The sequence below is a fragment of the Diaphorina citri genome, unplaced genomic scaffold (assembly GCF_000475195.1).
Source record: "Diaphorina citri unplaced genomic scaffold, Diaci psyllid genome assembly version 1.1 scaffold748, whole genome shotgun sequence".
NCBI classification, from domain to species: domain Eukaryota; kingdom Metazoa; phylum Arthropoda; class Insecta; order Hemiptera; family Psyllidae; genus Diaphorina; species Diaphorina citri.
In genome coordinates, this window is record NW_007378181.1 from 9,563 (window position 1) to 30,664 (window position 21,102).

The window sequence follows — 21,102 nt, forward strand, 5'->3', positions numbered from 1 at the left end:
GGCACACTTTTCAAGACTCCAATCTTTCCGCGACATCGACAACGCGGTGAGGAAAAATAGTTAGTTATAGGGGGGAGGGGGAAGCCAGGGAGGGAGGGGGAGAGAAAGAAGGAAAAAGGAGAGTGAGAAAAGAAAGAGACGGAGGGAGAGAGATAGAGAGAGACGATATATTATGGCATGATAATGATAAAAGTAAAAAAAAGATGGACGGAAGATAATTAGATTGGAGCATTAAGAGGGAGAGGAAGAGGGGGAGGACAAAGTAGAGGGATAAAAAGGTGTCGGGGGAGGAGAAATTGAGGGCCGCTGGAACGCGTTCATGCGGCTGTTCAGCTGCGGCAAAAAAATCGGAAACGATTATCAGAAATTATTATTATTATAATAATAGCGAGAGAATGAAGAAGTATTGGGAGGACAGAAAAAGGAAGAAATGAGCAAAATGTGCATTATATTCTTTTTCGTGGTCCCTCATAGTTGGCCAAATTCGAAAAAAAAGCGAGCTTCTGCAACCAAAATTAGAGTCCCGTTAACTGAGCTCACAATCAAACAATCAAATCGTATATTTTTGTGTTAAAGCAGAGCCTTTTCACGACTTTTTGTGGGTGTCACAGCATTACTAAGTGCTTCCTTTGCAATCAATTTCCATCTATCAAGAATCTTTTTACACTGGTAATGCCGCCACTGATCGCTACTCGATTGAAGTAGCTACTCAATTTTCCTCACGAGGCTGAGTGCACCCCGAACCGGGAAGCGAAACCCGGGTGCAAGCCTAGTGTTTCCTACTCGGCCACATTCACTGTCTGATCTCTACATTTCTATTTCAACATAGGCCTCAATTAAGTGATCTCAGTGTCTCAGTCCAGTCGCTCAATCTCAATTGGCTCATTGCTCGGATGGTGTCTACAGTGATTCGACGAGGTACTTCATACCAGAGCCTATTAGATCTATACCAGGGGTGGCCACCTAACCTTACCTTTGGGAGCCGCGATCCCGTAAAGTCGATTCGGGGCGAGCCACCCCGCAGGCGCAGGCGAAATTGAAAAGTTTGGTCTACAATCTTTAGAATATTCAGGCCAGCCTAGTTAGCTTAGTTGGTAGCGCGTCTGCCTTGTAAGCGCTAGGCCGCGGGTTCGATTCCCGCCCGGGGCGGATTTTATTGTATGTACATATGTTCCTATAGCTGGTAAAGCACACACGCACAATTGATATGTTTGCCATTGGCGACAAATTGAGTGACAGCATATCACGAGTGCTAGTGAAAAGTGTCACATCTCAAAAAATTACTTTTTCGAAAAGTCCCAAGTTTTGACTGACAAAACCGCATCAAAATAGCATTATTTTTTTACCACTAGGAAACATTTGTACCCTTTAAAGTTCTTCGAAGCATGAATTTTCCACCATTTTTTTTTTTTTTTTTTTTTTTTTTTTTTTTTTTTTTAAAAAAAAAAGCTATACTAGTAATGAGAAAGTGTTGTAATCAGTCCAAATTTTCAATTTCGGGATATGGGTGGAAATATCCGTTTTGGGTCCCCTGATTCCAAAAGACCACTATCACTGCGACATACTCGTACATAGGGCTAACGCTTAATTAGACTTTAAAAATTTTTAAATAGCTAACACTTAATTAGGCTTAAATAAATTAGTTCGAAATATTCATTAGTGGATGTAGACGACTCCACTAGGGGGGGAAGGGAAGGAATTGTCTTGAAAATTTAATTAAAACATAAATGTTTAATTAAAAATCAATGAAAATTCTTTGTGTTCTAAAGGCGACAGACAGGATAATGGCATTAGTAATGACTGTAATCCAAGGTGTGTTTTTCGTTTATGACAGGCTGATTCCGTGAGTTACATCAGAACCGCTTAATTTTTATTGAAATGTCCTTCATTTATTTGAATGTCGATGTCGGCGGTAATGTTATTTGATGTCGGAGTTAGGTTCCTTTATCCTAAACCTCCATACCCTTCTGCTTTTCAAAGTATTCTCATGAAATAATATTGTTTATACAATTAATATCCAATATTTTAATTTAAAATCATTGCAGCCTCATTTTAACTGTACAATGTTGTCTGAGAAGTACCTTTGCTGTGTCGTTTTGGCAACCCAAACTTTGGACAGTCTGTCAGTAAATTTCATTGGTTGTTTCTCTTGGTAGGGCCATCCGTAACTTTGTAACTTAAGCCTTATGTAACTGCGACCTGATTAGATATTTTGTGAAATACTAAGAAAATCTCAATATACTAAGGAATTCTAGGCCTTTGTAAACAAGGATCCCGCCTTGGATTGCAATTAAGGCAGATTATTAATATTGTCCACTCAATTATCCCCTAAGGAAAACCTGTACCAAACCAAAAGCTCTATTCACACCACCCTTTTAAAGCCAATGATTTCCATATGGGACAAAGCATCCAAAATCAACAACACAATTTAAAGCCAACAAAGAACACCAGTACAAAAAGCCAACAACTTTTCTATTGGACAAAAAGGATCACGGAACAACAACACAAGACAGCAAAAAATTGTCTCTTGTAGGACAGTAAAGACACACAACATTAAAGAGAGGAGGGGATAAAACAATCACCACAACATCAAAGGGATAAAAAAGTAAGTTTTTGCTGTACTAAAGCTAAGTGTCCACTAGTAATAATCATTGCAGTGGACACTTAGTACTATTAATGAATTTACATATTTAATTTAGACATCTTTTGTAAATACTATTTACTTAAGTTATGTCTAACCATGGATAATAAATAATAAGACTTGTAATTTTGTATAAATTGTGTTGTTGTTGTTGTTGTTCTTGTTGTTGTTGTTCTTGTTCTTGTTATCTAATGCTTGAGATTGACCGTTATGTTAAACATAACTTAAGTAAAATAATAGCGTGAGCATTTAGCTTAAGGACGCACCTAATTGAAGGCTTTTAAACAAGAATCCCTTCTTACCTTCTACCTCTGCTGAAGGCCGTTTTGGATAAAACGGCCCAGGGCTCAAGGGTAATATTTAACACTCAAGGGGCGTCAACTTACCTCGTGAAAGAAGGTCTGCGTCTTTTCCAACACATGTTTGAGTTCGGTAAGCTCGAGATAGTTGGACTTGAGGTTGATTGCATTTTGACTTAACTCTAGAATTTCACTCTCCGTTCTCTCCAAATGATTCTAGAGTGAAAAGAGGGGGTGGTTTTAATAACAGGCAAAATTAGATGCAAAAGTGGATTGTTTAATGAAACTGCACACTTTGGACGAGAAAGAAAACAAAATACTTTTTTTTTTTAGAGGTTTGACAGAGGGAACTGTAACTGCTATGGTCTTATCGTCCCGAAATCGAAGAGAGAAGGAAGACAGGATCCATTATTGTGGTCAATTTCTCAAATAAGTAAGGATAAAATTCCATGCCTCGGCTGGGATCGAACCCGCGCCTTCCTGTTTAATAAACCAATCGAAATTCTAATCCAGGACCAAGAATGTTGTAAGATTTACCCCCCGGACCACCACTGATTTGTAATCGACACTTCTCAAACAAAGCACAGCCCAACTTCAGCTAGAGACCCGTTTTCACTCTTGTCGTGAGTTTCATACGATTTTTTTCCGAATGTCCTGTAGGCAATTTAAAGCGTGTTCCCACTACACGATTTTTTTCAGAACGACAAAAAATGGTTTGTTTGAGAAGTGAACTTTTCTTTATCACGACGAAAAACAACCACTTTGAAAACACAGAAATTACTAGCCAAAATGTGAGAGAGCATTATGCAGGGACAAATGCACTGCAGGATTTTGTTCTCTCAATATTTCCTGCGGGGAAGCCCCAGTAAAAGTGTACCTACGTCGATGTTGTCCGAGAGGAAAATTTACTTAACACTGAATTTGGGCTACAAAAACTCCTTCTAATGGGAATCGAACCCTCTCCACCATTCCGTCGTATTTTCAATCCTGTGCTAAGCAAGGAGAACAAAATCCTAAATGAACACACAGAGCGGGATTGAAACACAAAAAGAAACACATGGGAGACATTGAAACACGGGGAAAGAAACACTTTAGGCACGACATAGAACGTGCTTTTTATCGGGAGGGAAAGTACAATGGAACACACAACAAATAAAGCACATTAACATCCATTTGTTTTATACAACATCGAAAAACCAGTCAGTCACAGGGGGAAAAAAAAACCAGCGAGATAATAGGATAGCTTGCATTGGCTTTTACAACACCAAAAAACATTTCACACCATAGCAAGAAAAACATGTGAAATTCGAAAACGTGTTCATTTGTTCAATCAGCTCTAGGAAAACATCAGCTTTTTCCCCAATTAATTAATCTGCGTCCACACATAGTGACGACTATGTGTGGACGCAGCCGTCAATCGACGAGGTGAATCTATGTTGTCGAGGCAGTGTGGACGGCCAGTCGACATCGATAGACGGTCGTCTATGTGTGGACACAGCATTAGTTTCGGACATTTGGCCTTTTTCATGGGGTATCCACAAATTTGCGTAACTTTCTTGGACTATGTATATCTACATATTTATCTGTTTGCCATAATCTATACCCAATATGCACAGAGCATATGATTCAAATCTGCCAATACTACATGTTTTCTCATTGAGCCTGCATGTTTCTTATTGGAGACACAAGTATTGAGATAAGATTTCATAAATGGCATGCACGCGGTTCAGAGCCAAACCCAGTTATATTGCTGCATGTCAGCATGCCGCTAGCTGAAGGTAGGGCATGAGGGACATTCCTGATATTACAGATATTAGTCACATTAGGTATTATTAGGCTCATGTAAATAGTAAATAATAATTGGTGTTTATTTTTATTTATACTGCTTCAAAGGACATAAGAGTCAATTTATCCCAGCAGTAGGCTCATAGGCTGTCACATTACTGTGGTCAAGATCCTAAGTATTGCTGAGGATAAAATTCCACATCCATACTTCAACTATGATTTATAAAAAACACGAGTTGAAAGACAAGCTCTTACAACAAAAGGCATACATATTAAGTAATTTATTATATGTATACTAGTTAATAAGTAGATATTTATCTAAGTTAGTTTTAAGATGATTGTAAAAATGGGGCTTTCCCCGTTAATTTATTAAAATAAATAAACCCAGTACTTCTTCTTCTTCTTCTTCTTCTTCTTCTTCTTCTTCTTCTTCTTCTTCAGGTGCCTTCTCCATCTCGGAGGTTGGCTATCATCATAGGTGTTTAGTGCGAATTCGTAACGCTAAAATAATCAGGGATGAAAACAAGAAGGAAAAGAAACTAAAAAAAAAACTTCGAGACGTTAGAGTTTGACAGAGGGAACTGTAACTGCTAAGGTCTTATCGTCCCGAAATCGAAGAGAGAAGGAAGACAGAATAGGATAAAGCCAGTCGTTCCGAGAACGAACATTATCCGGTTATTGTAAAATCCGCCAAGGGCGGTAATCGAACCCGCGGCCCAGCGCTTACAAGGCAGACGCGCTACCAATAGCTTTCCATAGCTCACTGACTCTTAGTCGCCTCACAAGGTCCGGCCCTGATCGACAATTAAGCACACACAAGAGGTAACATGGGCGCGGTCTGATGATTTGTGTCGGTTAATTTGTCACCGCGGTTATTGAGGTTCATGCACACGCGCTATTCGTATGCAAATGAGCGCGGAGCGCGCTTTGACATTTACATTACGAGCGAAGCGATAATTGCGTTAGGTACCTATGTATGAGAGTTGAGTAGTGTGGATACGAGACTTGAAATATGTAATTACTTTCTTTGTGGTATGTAGACTTGTCGAATATAGACACTGGAGTATGTGAGGTTTGGAGCTAGGGGCACGTCTTCAATAATTTCAGCACTTCAATTTGAACTTTTGATCCTCAAAATGTTCTACTTAATGCACGTTTGTATGTATATGCCACGGTAAATAAATCTAATATATAAAAATGAATATTTGTTTGTGTGTGTGTGTTTGTTCGAACTTTATGCCTGGCCAAACCGCTCATCCGATTGCTATGAAACTTTGTCAACTTATTGCTTGCACTCCTGGTGAAGGTTATAGGCTCCGGTTCGTTTTTGTTAAGCTACCTACGCCGAGCAAGACCACTAAATGGATGAGTCTTAAGGATTTACTAGGAGAAATCCGGAGCGAAGAGATGGGTTCCGGCTAGTAATAATATAACAAGCTGGGTCCGTCCCTCCGGGAATTTTTTAGCCCGTAGTTTATTCGATCGTGATTAAAGAAAAACCATGTAATAAAGAAAATCACCCGGGTGCAAGCCTAGTGTGATTACTACTCGGCCTCATTCACTGTCTGATCTCTACATTTCTATTTCAACATAGGCCTCAATTAAATGATCTCAGTCCAGTCGCTCAATCTCAATTGGCTCATTGCTCGGATGGTGTCTAACAGTGATTCGACGAGGTACTTCATACCAGAGCCTATTAGATCTATACCAGGGGTGGAGAAAGCCGTGTACCTTCGGGATTTCAGTTTATTATTATTTTTGATTTGATTTTTCGATTTCACTTTCATGTAATGATTTGAAATCAAGACTAGAGCCCGTTCTCCCTTTATTCCCAATATAATGTTTAAGTCACCCATCCATTGGGCGGGAATCGAACCCGCGGCCTAGCGCTTACAAGGCAGACGTACTACCAACTAAGCTAACTAGGCTGGCGCAAAATACTTTGTAAAGGCAAAAAAAATCATTTGGGAAAAATTTCTTTGAATATTTTCTTGGTTTGTTCTTCATTGGTTTTGTTTACCTAATATGTAGGGGTTTAACATCACTGTATAACTGCTAAGGTCTTTAGAGTGTCGGGGGTTTTACCCTCCCTTTGGCGACAAGCAACCAGCCCGCAGGGTAGGGCTGGTTTATCTATCACGGTTAAAACATCCAAACCTTTGGCCGTATTATTCTGAGATAGTGGTATAACTTGTAAACCATCTTTGAGGGGAAAAAGTGGCGTCTACATCTGGTCTTCGATCAACTTCGTAGATTTATATAAGCTCAACACATCTTTAGATCGTATAAGCTTGAGCCATCTTTTGGGGCTGTTGCCCCTACACCTAAGCCTCAGAGTGGGCTTTTTCTGTATCGAGTTAAGCTAACCTTCGATCAACTCACCTCTAAGTCTATAATTTCCCTGGGATTGGGTGCGTTGGGGAAGGTGCTGTTCTCCTGAATTTGAACGCCCTCCTTGTTGATTTCCGCCTCGATATATCTGATCTTCCGCTCCAATTCATCGCACCGCCGCACCTCCGAGACGAACTTCCGCTGGAACGCGTTCATGCGGCTGTTCAGCTGCGGCAAAAAAATCGGAAACGATTATCAGAAATTATTATTATTATAATAATAGCGAGAGAATGAAGAAGTATTGGGAGGACAGAAAAAGGAAGAAATGAGCAAAATGTGCATTATATTGTTTTTCGTGGTCCCTAGTTGGCCAAATTCGAAAAAAAAGCGAGCTTCTGCAACCAAAATTAGAGTCCCGTTAACTGATCTGTGTTATTTATTTTGACAAATGTACATACATAGTTCGTCCAGGATAACTAAATTTTAAATTGAAAAATTGTACCCCTTATTATTAGTGCTTTATTTAGACTGCCGAATTAGGACATGTAGTCCCATTATCTCAACAGTTTAATATTACACCATTTTATTTATTTAAATCATAGAGTACAAAATGAATCATAGAGTACAAAATGTGCACATCTCTTTTCGGAATACCCTGAAGATTTACTTGTTGCTTACAACATTATCTTTTTGCAAAAGTCGACACTTATCTTAATTCGATTCACTCCACGGGCTAGGAAATCTCCGGTCAGCACGAGTCTCTTATGCACTTATTATTTTAATCCATATTGTCAATAACATAGATATCCATATTATAAATGTGTAGCAAGTTATAATTTACTATCTCTTTGTAACTCTCATAATTCATTGTGGCAATCCATGTTATAAATGTGTAGCAAGTTATAATTTACTATCTCTTTGTAACTCTCATAATTCATTGTGGCAATCCATGTTATAAATGTGTAGCAAGTTATAATTTACTATCTCTTTGTAACTCTCATAATTCATTGTGGCAATCCATATTATAAATGTGTAGCAAGTTATAATTTACTATCTCTTTGTAACTCTCATAATTCATTGTGGCAATCCATGTTATAAATGTGTAGCAAGTTATAATTTACTATCTCTTTGTAACTCTCATAATTCATTGTGGCAATTCAACGCCGTAATTACAACGGGTTGAAGATTTATATCTCGATTATCTAGTTTTAGCGAATAAGCGCGTATGATCAGTTTCGAATCCTGTTCAATTTATAGTTATACAAAGATTGAGGTGAAAATGCCGAAAAACGCTGAAATTCTGTTTCGTGTTAATATAGGCCGGGCGGTGCTGCGAGCTGCGAACTCTTGACGTTCCCGGCGCGCTTGATATGTATGTGTAAGGCCTGCCGTACATTGGAAGCGTAGTCGCGGGATGGCGCCTAAAAATCCAAACCTATGAAAATGATACAGACCTCTCACACTTTGTAGTCGCGTGAGTTAGGTCTCCTAGATACACAAAAAGCCCACTCAGAGGCTTAGATGTAAGGGCAAACAGCCCTAAAGAATGGGTTAAGCTTACATGTTACATGAATCTAGGTCACTTACACCCATATTTATGAACAAAATGCTGGCTCTTAAGTTCGTGCTAAGCATAGTCTCAAGGCATTTGAATGGTCAATTTTGACTTGAGACTGATCTAAGAACGATCATTCTTGTTCATAAATACGAGTCTAAGACAGTGTTAAGAAGCATCTACGAATCTCATGGAAATGCTAATCTTCAGCTCCGGACGAGAAATTTTTCGACAAGTGTGAACCATGATGAGGTTGGATACTCGGCGAGACTTACACATGTTGCTACTGTTATACAATATACTACATTCCTAAGGGCCTCAATATTTCCAGGATACTCTGCTCTATCTGCAAAACATAACGCAGTATAGCACCAGAGCACATAATCTGAATCTCCAGCCGAATGCGGCTAGCGAACCACGTTATGGCCACCCCTGATCTATACTCTATTCAGAAAGGGTCAATTACGTTAACAAGACAGAGTGAACCTATGTGCACATCTTTTTATTAGTATAGTCATATCTTGTACTCCGCCTACGAGATAATTTATTGTATTTTATTGGTGGCCCGTAATAGTGCGCTTGACAGAAGGTCCCGGGTTCGATTTCCAACCTAGCAGCGCGGCGATAACACGTTGAACGCACCAGACACCAGTTTCCAAAGGAGTCCACCTCTGTGGCCGATTGGTCAAGAGCACTGACTCTCAACCCGGAGGTGCTGGGTTCAAATTCCGGCCAGGGCGAAAATTTTCTAACCAAACTTTTTCGTTCTTGGATAGGCATGGATGTAAAAGGTGCCTTAAAGTAATGCGAAAGTTCTTAAAGGACACATAGAAGGTCTAGATTCGATTCTTGGCGGGCCAATAGTTTTTTCAATCGGATTTTCTTTGCGTTCGATATATTCACGAGTTACAACCATCATTGGTGTGTACACCTACATATGTGTGTGTTGTTCACAGTATAATATGATGGAGAAAAGAGCACGCCTTTCTAACATGTGTCTGAGTGATACGAAACAATAGTTTTTGATATTAATAAAAACAACAATTATGAATAATATGAGTGGTTTTTCCTAGCGCGCGCTCTTCTCTTAGACACATTTTTTGGCAACTTACCCTCTCTCAAAATTTACAAACGTGAACTCTCGGAAACTGTTTAAAATGAAACGAGAAAACTAATGTAAAATAATAAAAGATAAATAGATCATAAGTTAGATACATAGAGATTTAAATACAATAGAAGAAACAGCGCCCGAAAACAATTTGAAAATTTGTTCACACAATCGTCATAATATCGGTGAAATGAGTTTTTTTTTTTTTTTTTTTTTTTATTTCTTATGGAAATACACAGAGTGCAGAGACTGCGGGAGAGAAATGTTCCGCTCTCGACCAACTTTTTGAGTTTCGTTTATGTTTTTAGTTTGATAACTGCAAGTTCGGCCATGCCTTTTCCACAAGTTTGGCCATGCCTCGGGATGAACTGGCGGGATTCCGGAGCGAAGCGACGGAATTCAGCTAGTCTTATATTTTAAGAACGAGATCCATTCACTCATTCACATTTCACATTTCACATTTCATAGTTCACACACTGATCGCTCTATCTCGATAACCACAACACCTAGAAAGCTGAAATTTGGTAGGAATATTCTTTTTATGGTCTAGGTGTGCAATAAGAAAGGATTTTGCGAAAATCTAAACCGGTCCTGAGATATGATCAATTTTTGATCGCTAAAATCTCTATAAGAAATACACAGAGTGCAGAGACTGCGGGAGAGAGAACTTTTCCTCGCTCGCCTAATATTTGAGTTTCGTTTATGTTTTTAGTTTGATGACTACAAGTTCGGCCATGCCTTTTCCACAAGGTTGGCCATGCCTCGGGATGAACTAGTAAGTTATAAGAACGAGATCCATTCACTCATTCACATTTCACATTTCACATTTCATAGTTCACACACTGATCGCTCTATCTCGATAACCACAACACCTAGAAAGCTGAAATTTGGTAGGGATATTCCTTTTATGGTCTAGGTGTGCAATAAGAAAGGATTTTGCGAAAATCTAAACCGATCCTGAGATATGATCAATTTTTGATCGCTAAAATCTCCATAAGAAATACACAGAGTGCAGAGACTGCGGGAGAGAAATGTTCCGCTCTCGACCAACATTTTGAGTTTCGTTTATGTTTTTAGTTTGATAACTATGCAGCTAATAGGGAGCGCGCAGCGCGACCGTATTTTTTATTATTTTCTACAAGTTCGGCCATGCCTTTTCTACAAGTTTGGCTATGCCTCGGGATGAACTAGCGGGATTCCGGAGCGAAGCGACGGAATTCAGCTAGTATGACTAGTATCTCAATAATCCTAAAATCCAATGTTTACCTACCATGCTGGCACCGGTCGCTATGCGCATTTATATGTCATAGCTACTCATTTTCCTCACGAGTCTGAGTGGGCCCCGCAACAGCCAGTCACGGAATCAATCATTTGGATGATACAAATTTCTTGACCCCGCCGGGAAACTTTTGTTTAGTCAGTTTTTCGTCGGGGTGTCATGTCAGAATAAAATCCACGCCTTGGCTGCGACTCGAAACCGCGCCCTTTCGCTTTCCGGTACCTCGGTGGTGTAGTGGTCAAGACGCTCGGGTAAACAGGAGGACGTGAGTTCGATCCCAACCGAGGTATGGAATTAAAAAGTGTACTGATTCAACATAATTCGAAATGATAACAATAATAGTAGCCTACTGCTGGAGTAAAGAGACTTTTCAGTCTTCAGCGAGCAGTTCAAATGGGCTCAAATTATTTCCAGACGAGCTACGAACTACGTTTCGTCTGGACCACGTTTCGACCTCCTCAGGGCAATACCACCAGGGCGGGAGACTGGCGGCGGTGTAGTGGTCAAGACGCTCGGGTAAACAGGAGGGCGTGAGTTCGATCCCAACAGAGGTATGGAATTAAAAAGTGTACTGATTCAATATAATTCGAAATGATCACAATAATAGTGGCCTACTGCTGGAGTAAAGAGACTTTTCAGTCTTTAGCGAGCAGTTCAAATGGGCTCTATTGTTTTCAGACAAGCTACGAACTACGTTTCGTCTGGACCACGTTTCGACCTCCTCAGGGCAATACCACCAGGGCGGGAGACTGGCGTGGCGTTCGAACGGAGTTTAATTTATTAGATTTAATTTAGCTGACGGTTTAGTAGCCAAGGCCCGTCGAGTTTGGGGCATAATGTATCAATACGAGTGTTAATTAATGGTGTGAAACACGGGGCCTCTTCAGTACCCCAGGGGGGCTACTCTCCACTCCCTGCTTTTTACTCCAAGGCCAGCCACTCACTATCAAGTAGACCTAACAGGTACAGCCGATCAGGTCAGCTTGTCAGGTCTACCTGATAATGTGTGTGCTGGTCTCCTAGTGCTATCAGGTATTTGGTAGATCTGACAGGCGAACCTTTTCAGCTGTATCCTGCCGTAACATCACCTCTTTACTCGTATGTATCTGGCTAATAGGGTACTGAAGAAGGCGGTATATCTCTGATGTGTAGTATAGTGTGATGACGATGACCCATGATGATATTGTGTCCCCGGGTCTTAGAGCGGGGGCGATATTAGGATCCCTTCCCCTGTCACAAGTCCGTGACGTCATTACGAACAAGGGCGTCATTGTTACCACCCTCCCCCTATCATTAAAATAAATGTCTCTATTGATTTACGTGTGGTTAGAAATTAGAAATACTCGAATAAAACAATTACGTATTTAAAAAATAAACGAAATAATTTTGATTGAAAAATCATGAAACAGGTTTAAAAATAAACAGTGTTCACCAAAAGGCGAGGTCAACACAGACAGAGGGTTCGTAGTTCGTAGCATGCTCATCCCGTATTATGTCCTTCATCAGACTGGGGGGAAAAGGGGGGAAAGAGAGAAAAAAAAGTAAAAAAATCAAGGGCTGTTTTCTCTATGAGGGTGTTTCTCGCAAAATGGTTATTTTATTTTTTATTAATGAATGATGTTCCCCAAAAAAATTGAATCGTTCCCAGGAAGAAGGCCCAATGTTATTATTGCTCCTACATTGCTATTTTCAACTTATTGTTTCATTACAAATTTCATCAGTAAGTGGGTTTCTTCAAATTAAATTGATCCCAAGGGCAAGGTAATGCCTAAACCCTTGACAAATGGAGTGTGCCTGAAGGCATGTGATGTGTTCCAATCCACTCGACTGCTACTAACACACATGGGTCTTTCCTCCTGGAAACGATTGAATTGTGTATCTAATGTAATACTCACGTCCCGGAATTGCACTATGCCAGCCTCCCCCAGTGTGGACACGGAGGAGTAGGCCGCCTCCGGCTGAATGAACAGCTGGCAGAGCGCCATCTCTTGCTCCTACATTGCTATTTTCAACTTATTGTTTCATTACAAATTTTCATCAGTAAATGGGTTTCTTCAAATTAAATTGATCCCAAGGGCAAGGCAATGCCTAAACCCTTGACAAATGGAGTGTGCCTGAAGGCATGTGATGTGTTCCAATCCACTCGACTGCTACTAACACACATGGGTCTTTCTTCCTGGAAACGATTGAATTGTCTATCTAATGTAATACTCACGTCTCGGAATTGAACTATGCCAGCCTCCCCCAGTGTGGACACGGAGGAGTAGGCCGCCTCCGGCTGAATGAACAGCTGGCAGAGCGCCATCTCCTCGCTCCGGAACATGGCCCCCATGGTGGTGGTCCAGTGGGAGGGGTCACCACCCTATCCCAAACGCCAAGTCCGCCTGAGGGTGGTCCCTGGAAGAGAGAGAAGGAGGAGATTGTTAATGGTGAAGAGGCAAAAAAAAATGACATTTGGGGGACGTTGTTAATAGCAACGGTAAGAGTGAGATCATAGATCAGAGCACATCACACTAAGCAAGTAAGAACAAAGGTTACGGACATAGTATCTAGCCAGATCAGTCACTGGGAAACGGGAAACCTAAAACAGACCCGCTGTATAGTAGTCGCGCGACTTTACTAGTGCGGAGTTCGCGAGATGCCACCTGAAATCCTGAAAATCTAAACCTATGAAAATGATACAGACTATTATTAAATATGTTTATATTAGACAACCTAGGTTATAAAGTTATGAAATGGGTAACTACAAAACTTATTACCTTCATAATATAAAGGTAATAAGTTTTGTAGTTATATCATATTATGATACAATGGATACACGTTCCGGTTTTGATCTTATCCGACTCGAGTTTCGTCCATCTCCGTGGACTTTTTCAAGGAAATAAGTTTTGTAGTTACCTATTTCATAACTTTAATGATACAGACCTTTCACACTGGAGTCGCGCGACCCCAGTGGAGAGGTCGGTATCATTTTCATATGTTAACACCCATATTTATGAACAAAATGCTGGCTCTTAAGTTCGTGCTAAGCATAGTCTCAAGGCATTTGATTGGTCAAATTTGACTTGAGACTGATCTAAGAACGATCATTCTTGTTCATAAATTAATACGAGTGTTAGATTTTTATGCAGCATCGCGCGACTCCATTCTGCTAAAAGTTGCACCACTATGCTTCCCAAGTGTAGTATACTTTTTGCATTGCTTTTTATCATTTGCAGGTTTATTTTTATTTTTTTTTTTTTTAAAGATGAGTGTTCCACCGCCGTTTTTATTTCGTAGCAATGGAACAAACTGCTACATTAGACGCTTGTGGCCTGTGTCGTAGCATGCCCATCCCGTAGTATGCCTCTCATCAGATGGGCGAGAAGAGACACAATTTAGTACCATCCTGTATATTTCACCTAGAGAGATACATTTTTAGCACCACCTTGTATATTTCACCTACAGAGATAGCATTACTGCTCTGAAATCATTTTATTTACTCGAGACTTCCCAAGATAACAACTCAATACTGAGAGGCAAATGAGCACATTACAATCAAGGCGTGATCTGGAAAAAGGACATAACGTCACTTACGCCCTTTTTCGGACGTCTGTATTTTTGGATAGCAAATTTCGTTCTGAACACGACTGTGAAAGAATCACATTTCTATCTCATTTCTAGTTATGATCAATTTTGTGAACCCTATAACATTGTGTTCCTTTTGAAAATGAAACCTTTAAACTAGAAAGTACATAACAAAATAAAAATAAGGGATTTTTTATGGATTTTCAAAGAAAATTGAAGGATTTTTGGGCTTTGTCTGAGATTTTTTCTGGTAGTCCTGTAAGAACACTGCTCGAAACTACGTTTTTGCGGTTATACCCTTCTTCCGGCTCACACCTCAATTAATATGATCCAATTGGAGAGTGGCTGAATATACCTGATTGAATTTTTATATGAATGAAACTGATAGAAGCTCCCGTATTGAACATGATACAACATGCTGACCCTTCACCTTAGGCTTATCAGGTTCTTATCAGTCAAAAATATTCGAGCAAGGAAAAATGAGCATTTTTTGATACACAAAATTCCGAGTAGGAAATCAAGAAATGAAGAATAAAGATTTTTCAATCCATGCCTGCTCAAAAAGGATTCCTTATTTCCTTGGGTTTTTTTTTTTTTTTTTTTTTTAATGGGCAGGATCATCGAGATTGAGCTCTTCCACCCAACCATTTTCACATCAGGGATTTGTGTAAAAGTTTATTCAACATAACGATATAAAAATTGAGGCAATTACCTAGGTACGGATCCAATAACCCTTAAAACGCAAAAACTTTATAGTTATTACTAAAAACTGAATCGGAGTAAAAGATTTCAAAGGACGAAGGATCAACAGAATCCCAATTGGAGAACCTTTCAAATGAGAAAAATGAGAGAGAAACCACCGAAACTTTCCCATTTTCTACCTCGTTGGAGATTGAAAATGAGAGAAAATAAAATAGTGGTAGATAATTGGACCAGACCACGGATACAAGAAGCCTTGGGGTGAGAAAGAGACAGATAGACGGAAAATAGAGATAGAAACGAAGAGAGAAAAAGGGGCGGAAGGGGGGGAGAAAAGGGATAAAAGAGAGAGGAAGAAAAAGGGAAAAAAACACGAAAAGGTGTGGAATGGGATAAATTTGGGAGAAATGGAAAGGAAGAAAAGGACGAATGGAGGAAAAGTAAAGATAGAAACTGAGGAAGAATGGGAGAAAACGGGAAAATAAGAGAGAGGGAAGGGATAAAGTAAGAGTTATTCGAGAGAAATGGAGGGAAAATAGAGATAGAAATGGAGATAGGAAGGGAGAAAAGAGTTGAAAAGGGAGAGAAAGGTGGGAGAGGGAAGGAGAGAAAACGGGGAAAAGGGATGAAAAGGTGGGAGAAATGATAAAAAGGGGGGGAAGCGAAACATAACAATACAATCAATTCCAATACGCTACGAGCAATATCGAAAATGAAATGACCAAAAAACGAACTGCAGGAAATTTATGTTCTGCTCCCAAACGAAGCGTTTCCAAAACCTCAAAACTGAATTGTACAAGGAAGAAGAAAAGATTTCTCTCCTCAAAACTAAATTCTAAACTTTTTAGATAGTGGTAGATAAAACTTGAACTTACATACCTATTCCTATCATATTCCTACATATGGTCGGCGTTTCTTGTCAGTCCCTTCTCCCTTCCAGACAGCTCTATTGTGTACCTCATTCTTCGGTCTTCCTCGACCTTTTCTCTATATTCTTTCACTTCTATTCTCTCACATTTTTTTTTTTTTACTTCACCTTTTTATTCCAATCTTATTTGGGGTCTCTCACATTCTCTCCATGAAATAAAATAGATCTGCTTTGTACTTTTTTTTCCTCACTCCTTTCTATATTTCACCATTTCTGTCTTGGCATTTGAGGCATTTCACCTGAATTCCAATATTCCACATATAGTATTGTGAGTGTATGTTTGCATGCCCTATTTTTTCTAGTAAATGAAAAGCTTCATGTGATGACAAGGGAAATGGCATTGGGGTTCAGGGTATTGTCGTGTTCTTCAGGTATAACTGTGTCGGGTGGAAATACCAGGGGGTTCTAATGCGGACTTTTCAGGGAGGAGCCTTTGAGAGAACAAGAGAATTTATTTATTAAAGTTAATGGAAAGTGAAGTAGATAATTAGACATCAGTTTTATTATTATTATTTTTATTTGAAGAGGTTTGATAGAGGGAACTGTAACTGCTAAGGTCTTATCGTCTCGAAATCGAGGAGAGAAGGGAGACAGGATAGGAGAAAGCCAGCCGTTCCGAGAACGAACATTATCCGTTCAGGATAAAATCCTCGCCGGGCGGGAATAGAACCCGCGGCCTAGCGCTTACAAGGCAGACGCACTACCAACCAAGCGAACTAGGCTTTTTATATTGTTATTCTTTTTCCCCTTTTTTACTGTCCTATCTTTGGTTGAGTGAACGCAAAAAAAGGGTGAAAGAAAATAGGAAGGAGGAGCGGGAGGGAGAAAGGAGGGAGAGGAGAGGGGAGGGGAGGGGAAAGAGAAAGGAGAGGGAAGAAGAGAGGGAGATGAAAGGAGGAAGACGGACAAAGCCAATAATCCTAAGTATTCGTAGTAAGAGATTCAGAAAATCAGAAAAATTACCCAAACCACTAGAAAATTCCACCAAAAAACTTCTCCCATCGCGGGATTCGAACCTCCGACCTTCCCACTGAGGACCGGCCTTGGTACCGCGATGACCGCTGCAGTACTCATTATGTCATGCATAATTTAAGCACGGAGGAAACAAAATATTGGATTGAAAACAACATGGGAAAATTTCTACTGGAAGGATATCACATTGCATGCTATCCTCGAATTGAACGAACGATGTGAGGTTCCACGTTTTTACTTTCCTTATCCTATATCCTTCATGCCTCTTACGAAGCGCTGATCCCGCACAAACAAAGGACGGGTCAACCACTAGTATCCTAGTATCCTAGATTCCATCAGAAAGGAAAGTACTCACATAGACAGGACATTTTATTAATAAAGAAAGTGGAATAAAGGTATTTTTTTTTGTTTTTTTTTTTTTTTTGTTTTTTTTTTTTTAACATGAAATGTTGTGTTAAATCCATTTTTCCCAATTTTTCACTACTTTTTACGTTAGGAATTGACCATTTATTAATAATTTTTACCCATTTGCAACTCCTCCATGCGAAGATAGCGGACTTTTTTGTGTAAGGTGTCTATGGGCTAAGTAATACTCTCTAGGCAGACAATAGAGTTGTGTTCTGCCAAAAAGTGAGACTTTTCGCTAATTGACCTGATAACTGATCTTTCTAGTTTCTGCACATTTGAAGAAAACAACAAAGAGAAAATTAATTAGGTATGATAATGACAATGTTGTTGTCACAATGTGGACTTGCAATGTGAAGACCCGGGTTCGGTTAGTTCTAATTCGAACTCATTCTTTAGCTAAATTCCTCGAATGAGCTCTAACTCATTCTTTAGCTAAATTCCTCGAATGAGCTCTAACTCATTCTTTAGTTAAATTCCTGGAATGAGCTCTAACTCATTCTTTAGCTGAATTCCTCGAATGAGCTCTAACTCATTCTTTAGCTAAATTCCTCGAGTGAGCTCTAGCTCATTCTTTAGCTAAATTCCTCGAATGAACTCTAACTCATTCTTTAGCTAAATTCCTCGAATGAGCTCTAACTCATTCTTTAGCTAAATTGCTCGAATGAGCTCTAACTCATTCTTTAGCTAAATTCCTCGAATGAGCTCTAACTCATTCTTTCTCGAATGAGCTCTAGCTCATTCTTTAGCTAAATTCCTCGAATGAGCTCTAACTCATTCTTTAGCTAAATTCCTCGAATGAGCTCTAACTCATTCTTCAGCTAAATTCCTCGAATGAGCTCTAACTCATTCTTTAGCTAAATTCCTCGAATGAGCTATTCTTCTTGTTGCTAATGCCGGCCACTTACGCTCAGACCATCTGACGGACCTAGCTCCGAAGCTTTTTAAACCGTCTATCAGACAGTCTGAACGAGTGTGGTGGGGAAAAGCTTTCGACTCTCTGTCAAACGCGGTCAGACCGCGAGTGGCCGAAATGTAAATGTAAATGCAGTTTCTTTGTGTTATTATGTCACAACTTTGGTGCTCACTGCAGCATTGTAGGATTTTCCCAATATCTCATAGTTTTCCAGTTTAACTTGTGGTCGTGGACATGGATGTCCGATAAAATGATAAAATCTCTTATAGGCTGTCCATAAATTGGTGAAGCTCTCAATCAATAACTACCTATTTTATTACCTACTACCTATTTCTTTTTCTTCAACAAAGAACATTTTATTCGTTCTGAAGGGATAGGCCTATAGAACACTAACATTAGATAATAAATTACAATAATACATCTACGAATCTCATGGAAATGCTAATCTTCAGCTCCGGACGAGAAATTTTTCGACAAGTGTGAACCATGATTAGAGTCGCACAAGATCGTCTCGAGAGCCGAATGCGGCTAGCGAACCACGTTATGGCCATCCCTGATCTATACTCTATTCAGAAAGGGTCAATTACGTTAACAAGACAGAGTGGACCTATGTGCACAGTCATATCTTGTACTCCGCCTACGAGATAATTTATTGCATTTTATTGGTGACCCGTAATGGTGCGCTTGACAGAAGGTCCCGGGTTCGATTTCCAACCTAGCAGCGCGGCGATAACACGTTGAACGCACCAGACACCAGTTTCCAAAGGAGCCCACCTCTGTGGCCGATTAGTCGAGAGCACTAACTCTTAACCCGGAGGTGCTGGGTTAAAATTCCGGCCAGGGCGAAAATTTTCTAACCAAACTTTTTCGTTCTTGGATAGGCATGGATGTAAAAGGTGCCTTAAAGTAATGCGAAACTTCTTAAAGGACACATAGAAGTTCTAGATTCAATTCTTGGCGGGCCAATAGTTTTTTCAGTCAGATTTTTCTTTGCGTTCGTTCGATATATTTACGAGTTACAACCATCATTGGTGTGTACACCTATAAATATATGTGTGTGTTGTTCACAGTATAATATGATGGAGAAAAGAGCACGCCTTTCTAACATGTGTCTGAGTGATACGAAACAATAGTTTTGTTTGAAATACTTGTTACCCCCATGCTACCTCTGATATATTTGCTTTCTTTTAATCTTTCAATGGGACCGAAAAATCCTTCGTCAGGAAAGTACTTAAACCTAATCTACCTATTGTTCAATAAACAAAGGTCCAATTAAATATCACAACGAACTAGTGTCCTATTACTTCAAGGCACGTTCTTTTACAATAGAACAGTTGCGCTTACTTGGGTGATGTTTCAAAGTCATAGAGCAGGAAAAATGAGGACCAACGGAATTTTTCTTTTACTTCTACGACTTCTAGAGCCCGAGATAAATCGATTTAAAAAATACCGGTAAATCGTAAATTTTGACGTCACGGCATACGCTCCCGTAGGCGATGACGTCATAATTCACGACTGCCGCTTCGTTTGTTTGTGCGTAAGCGTTTCTGCGCATTTTGACGTGAAATCTGACGTCACAACTTTTTGAACTTTTTCATTAGAACGGCAATTAAAAATGAATTTTCGACCTTTTAAAGTTACTTTTTCGGAGTTTTGACCTCAGATTTGGATTTTTCACAACTTTTTACGTATAGGAATCGACCTTTTATTAATAATATTTTTCCAATTGCAACTCCTCCATTTACATCCATAATCCATACCTACTCGGAAAAGGAAAAGTTTGGGCAGGAAATTTCTGCCCCGGCCGGGATTCAAACCCAAAACCCCCGGGTTGAGAGTCCACTACCACTTGGCCACAGAGGTAGACCACTGTCGATAATTTTAGTCAGAGCAGGCGAAAGAGGGTTATCTATTTAGGGCTTTCAAATTTTAGACAAACTATCTCATTTAAGTTAGTCGCCTCTGGTAAAAACCCTAGGAACGTTTTGCTCCCTGTTAAATTACATCAATAATAATGGTTGCCAGATGCACAGGTTAAGTCCAAAACGTTTTAGATAGATGGCAACATTGTAATATAAGAGAATTCTGTATGTAAAGACTACAACTACAATTTTTTACAATACGGTCTGCGTTTTTTCAGAGACTAATTATTGTAAAAATTATAATAATAACTGTGACACGGCACACCTAGAGGCCTAAATTAGTGGTTCCCAAATTATCTTGAGAGCGTATCCCCCCCCCCGGGAAATTGTGGGCCTAATTTATCCCCCACCCCCTTTGGAAATCTTTTTTTTTTCTTCTTCTTCTTCTTCTTCTTCTTTCAATCCCTGTTCCCACGAGGGAAAAATCCTGCAATAATTATACGGTAAAATCTATAATCTACTAAGGCCAGCCACTCACTATCAGGTAGACCTGACAGGTACGGCTGAAAAGGTCCGTCTGTCTACCTGATGAGCACACACACACTATCAGTAGACCTGATCAGGTGTACCTGTCGTCAGATCTACTTGATAGTGACTCGCTGGCCTTTGGTGTTTCACAAACTAGTCTCCACTCCCTGCTTTTTACTCCAAGGCCAGTCACTCACTATCAAGTAGACCTAACAGGTACAGCCGAT

General features: G+C 39.8%; 1 protein-coding gene across 1 annotated transcript; it reads right to left on the bottom strand.

Moving 5' to 3' along the window:
- Window positions 1–3,018: 3,018 nt before the first annotated feature.
- On the bottom strand, window positions 3,019–13,415 carry LOC103511754 (V-type proton ATPase 116 kDa subunit a-like). Its single transcript, XM_026825419.1, has 3 exons — window positions 13,214–13,415; window positions 7,108–7,284; window positions 3,019–3,156 (listed from the first exon to the last, which is right to left on the bottom strand). The coding sequence occupies exons 1-3, from the start codon at window positions 13,328–13,330 to the stop codon at window positions 3,019–3,021; spliced, it is 432 nt and encodes a 143-aa protein (XP_026681220.1). The 5' UTR covers window positions 13,331–13,415.
- Window positions 13,416–21,102: the final 7,687 nt, after the last annotated feature.

Bases quoted from the DNA above. Each gene is read 5' to 3' on its own strand.
- LOC103511754 (XM_026825419.1), bottom strand. From the start codon at position 13,330: ATGGGGGCCATGTTCCGGAGCGAGGAGATGGCGCTCTGCCAGCTGTTC. The intron at 7,285-13,213 runs GTGAGTATTACA...TTTTTGCCGCAG, and splicing joins GCATAGTTCAATTCCGAGAC to CTGAACAGCCGCATGAACGC. The intron at 3,157-7,107 runs GTGAGTTGATCG...TTTTCACTCTAG, and splicing joins GGGAAATTATAGACTTAGAG to AATCATTTGGAGAGAACGGA.